This window comes from Pristiophorus japonicus, chromosome 5 (assembly GCF_044704955.1).
Source record: "Pristiophorus japonicus isolate sPriJap1 chromosome 5, sPriJap1.hap1, whole genome shotgun sequence".
Taxonomy (NCBI): Eukaryota; Metazoa; Chordata; class Chondrichthyes; family Pristiophoridae; genus Pristiophorus; species Pristiophorus japonicus.
In genome coordinates this window covers 253,144,048-253,148,180 of record NC_091981.1, presented here as the reverse complement: position 1 = coordinate 253,148,180, position 4,133 = coordinate 253,144,048, and the positions used below count along the sequence as shown (strand labels likewise).

At 53.0% G+C, this 4,133-nt stretch overlaps 1 protein-coding gene across 1 annotated transcript; it reads left to right on the top strand.

Annotated features, from left to right (window-relative positions):
• The first annotated feature begins 879 nt into the window (after nucleotides 1–879).
• fzd8a (frizzled class receptor 8a) lies at nucleotides 880–3,914 on the top strand. Its single transcript, XM_070881563.1, has one exon. It carries the CDS (start codon nucleotides 1,498–1,500, stop codon nucleotides 3,277–3,279), a length of 1,782 nt encoding a protein of 593 aa, XP_070737664.1. The 5' UTR covers nucleotides 880–1,497; the 3' UTR covers nucleotides 3,280–3,914.
• Nucleotides 3,915–4,133: the final 219 nt, after the last annotated feature.

The following is a 4,133-nucleotide window of genomic DNA, read 5'->3' as shown; positions in this document are numbered from 1 at the left end:
TTAAGCTTAAGAGAAAGCTGACTTGCTTTGCACTTTCATAAATACAGCGAGAAAGTAATTGTCAACACTCTTAAAATTATATTTTAGTGCATTAAGTACGTAGGTGAAATACCCGAATGTCCTCGCGGGCAATTTAAGGACAGGCATTATTAACGTGAACAAAAATCAGGTTAAAAAAATTCAGGCTTTATCAGTCAAATTAGTTCATTCGGAACGGGGCGCGTGTACAATTATTGAACTTGCTGCCCGTTCAGTTTCTTAAAATGCAGCTAAAACTCGTCCCAATTTCAAATTCAGTTGCGATGCATATCGATAGACATTCACACACACACGCGGAATCACCAATCATTTATTCGCAATCTCATCCAATCTAGCTCGATTTCCTTAAAATATTGTGCTCCGTTTGTATTTCCCTCCGCTTCACAAAGAAACGAGCGAAACCCAGCACCTATATAGTTTTTGTTTTAGCCATTGTCTTGACAAACTTGTGAACCGCTTCTTGCTCTTACGATCCAGCAATTCCAACCCCTGCGTGAGTCCCTGGCCAAATGAAACATGCGCGCTTCAATTAAAACAAAAAAACCCAAACAACTGGCGTTCGAGGAGGAGGTGCGGGGGGGGGGGGGGGGGTGGTGGTGGTTAAGACAACCCCCTGCGATGTCCTAACAAGCGAAAATTAACCTGCTAAACGCCCAGCCCCTCTGGAAGCTGTCACTGTGGGTTTCTTCTTTTAGGCGAGGATGGATTGACGGACGCAGAGCTTGCCCCCGCCCCTGTCACTGTGCGATTGGTAACGCGGGGCTGGAGGGGGAGGGATTTGGCCGGTCCCCCATTATAAATGTACAACAGTAATAGATTCTCAGCACTCGGCGATCATTAATGGGACGCGGCGCTGAAATTTAGTCCGGGTGCTTTTTTTTGGTGGAAGGAGGGGAAGAGAGAGAGAGAGAGAGAGAGAGGAGAAAAAAAGGATCTGTATTTTTTTGAAAAAAGAAAAATCCACCTTCAAGATACACACAACAGCGTCGCTTTCGTCCCTGTGACTGACGGGGGCCAACGAGAAATTCCAACCTCCCAAGCAAGCAAGAACAAAAGTTAGCAGAGGAACTGTGTGAAGTTTAATTTATTTAAAAAAAGAAAAAAGGTGCCGTTGTGGTGCTCAGCCATCTTGATCACACGCCTGCAGGGCTAATGTTTTATTGCTCCTCCTTTTTTTTTGTGTGTGCTTCTAAATGAAGTGGACTGCGAGCTGTGTGTTGCCAAGTCTAAAAGAGTGAGTGTGGGTCGCTGTTCAGAATCTGATCCGCATGTTGTTCTGAGATCTGGAGCAAGGGGACAGGAGAGAGGGGGAGTTTGCACGCTGTGGTGTTTTATACAGAAGGATCTGCCTTGGGTGTTTATAAACTGTCTGCAAAAGAAAAAAAAACAATAAAGCAAGACCCAGACCAAATAATCAGGCGGGTGTGCACACGCCTGGGAGGAGGAGGAGTGCCCGACATGGAGTGCTACCTGCTGCAGCTTTACCTGCTCTCTGCCCTGGCTTTGCTGGAGGGGTCGAGCGGCGCGGCGGCCGCCAAGGAGCTGTCCTGCCAGGAGATCACCGTGCCCCTGTGCAAAGGCATCGGCTACAACTACACCTACATGCCCAACCAGTTCAACCACGACTCGCAGGACGAGGCGGGCCTGGAGGTGCACCAGTTCTGGCCGCTGGTGGAGATCCAGTGCTCGGCCGACCTGCGCTTCTTCCTGTGCAGCATGTACACGCCCATCTGCCTGGACGACTACAAGAAGCCGCTGCCGCCGTGCCGCAGCGTGTGCGAGCGGGCCAAGGCGGGCTGCGCGCCGCTCATGCGGCAGTACGGCTTCGCCTGGCCCGACCGCATGCGGTGCGAGCGGCTGCCGCGCCAGGGCCAGCCCGGCACGCTGTGCATGGACTACAACCGCACCGAGCCCACCAGCGCCGCGCCACACTTCCCGCCGCGCCGCCCGCAGCCGCCCAGCACGGCGGGGCCGGCCAGGAAGGACAAGCCCGGCGCTGGCGGGGCGGGAGCGGTACTGCCGCCTCTGCCCCCCGCCGCCTGCCAGCCCAGCTGCCAGTGCCGGGCGCCCATGGTGTCGCTGCAGCACCACGAGCGGCACCCGCTGTACAACCGGGTGCGGACGGGCCAGGCAGCCAACTGCGCCGTGCCGTGCCACAACCCGTACTTTAGCGCCGACGAGCGCGCCTTCGCCGCCTTCTGGATCGGCCTGTGGTCGGTGCTGTGCTTCGTCTCCACCCTGGGCACCGTCTCCACTTTCCTCATCGACATGGAGCGCTTCAAGTACCCCGAGCGGCCCATTATCTTCCTGTCGGCCTGCTACCTCTTCGTGTCGGCCGGCTACCTGGTGCGGCTGGTGGCGGGACACGAGAGCGTGGCGTGCAGCGGCGGCGGCGGTAACAGCGCCGGCCGCCTGACGCCCGAGCACATCCACTACGAGACCACCGGCCCCGCCCTGTGCACCGTGGTCTTCCTGCTGGTCTACTTCTTCGGCATGGCCAGCTCCATCTGGTGGGTGATCCTGTCGCTGACTTGGTTCCTGGCCGCCGGCATGAAGTGGGGCAACGAGGCGATCGCCGGCTACTCGCAGTACTTCCACCTGGCCGCCTGGCTGGTGCCCAGCGTCAAGTCGATCGCCGTGCTGGCGCTCAGCTCGGTGGACGGCGACCCGGTGGCGGGCATCTGCTACGTGGGCAACCAGAACCTGGACAACCTGCGCGGCTTCGTGCTGGCGCCGCTGGTCATCTACCTGTTCGTCGGCAGCATGTTCCTGCTAGCCGGCTTCGTGTCGCTCTTCAGGATCCGCCGGGTCATCAAGCAGGGCGGCACCAAGACCGACAAGCTGGAGAAGTTGATGATCCGCATCGGCGTCTTCACCGTGCTCTACACCGTGCCCGCCACCGTGGTGGTGGCCTGCTACTTCTACGAGCAGCACAACCGCCAGCTCTGGGAGCTGACCCACAACTGCTCGTGTCTGAGCGAGCAGCAGGCCCGGCGGCCCGACTACGCCGTCTTCATGCTCAAGTACTTCATGTGCCTGCTGGTGGGCATCACCTCGGGGGTCTGGGTCTGGTCGGGCAAGACGCTGGAGTCGTGGCGGGCTTTCTGCACCCGCTGCTGCTGGAGCAGCAAGGGCACCGCCGGCTCCATGTACAGCGACGCCAGCACCGGACTGACCTGGAGGTCGGGCACCGCCAGCTCCGTCTCTTACCCCAAACAAGTGCCATTATCGCAAGTCTGAAACATCCCCCTCCGAGACTTTCCTGAACCGATCCCCCTCCCTCCCCCTGGAAGATTCTCACCCCAGCCTCTTATTAATATGTTAATGAACTTCTAATGGTATCCATTAGTCAGAAGTGAAGGACTGACCAGAACAATGTACCTGGCGCTAATACTTCTAAATCTTAACCATTTATATGCACAGGACATCCTTTAGGTGTTAAATGTGGGAGGAAAAGGATTTTTAAAATAATTATATTGTGCCCATGACCAGAAACTTAAAAAAAACCTGTCGCGATTTATGTTGATGCAAGGAAGTCAATTGTTTATTTTTAATTGTTGGCATTTATTAAAATAATTTAAATGGAGGGACAAAATGGCGTACTTGACACAAATCTTAATAGTTTATAAGTCTGGGTGCATCGACCTGCCTTAAAATCCTGTTTTTAGTATCCCCATGTAATACGGGTTTCTTGCAAAAGTTGTATTTATATAATTATTTGTACTATGAACACAAAGCTGTAAATTGTGTACATAACAAAAGCGTTTTTGAAGTATATACAGAGTATGTAAATTTTTTGTATAAAAAAAAGTTTAGTGGTTGCCTTTGCCAGAGCAACCGAAATATTTGAAACAATTATTCTATTTTGACAATAAAACAACTTTGATTTAATTCCGTTTGTTACACACATGGAACTTTTATTTTCTGGGGGGGGAGGGGAGAAATCTGCATTTACTTGTGGGTAGTATGTCGAGGGATGTTAGTTTAGGAGAAAGAATGTTTTGGTGATTGTTGAACTTTTTACCTGGGTGCTCACTGGCTGAGTACATAATTTTTTAAACGAGGCCCAATTCAATAGGGTTAATCTGTAGGAG

Excerpts from the sequence above, each read along its gene's own strand:
- fzd8a (XM_070881563.1), top strand. The coding sequence starts at position 1,498 with ATGGAGTGCTACCTGCTGCAGCTTTACCTGCTCTCTGCCCTGGCTTTG.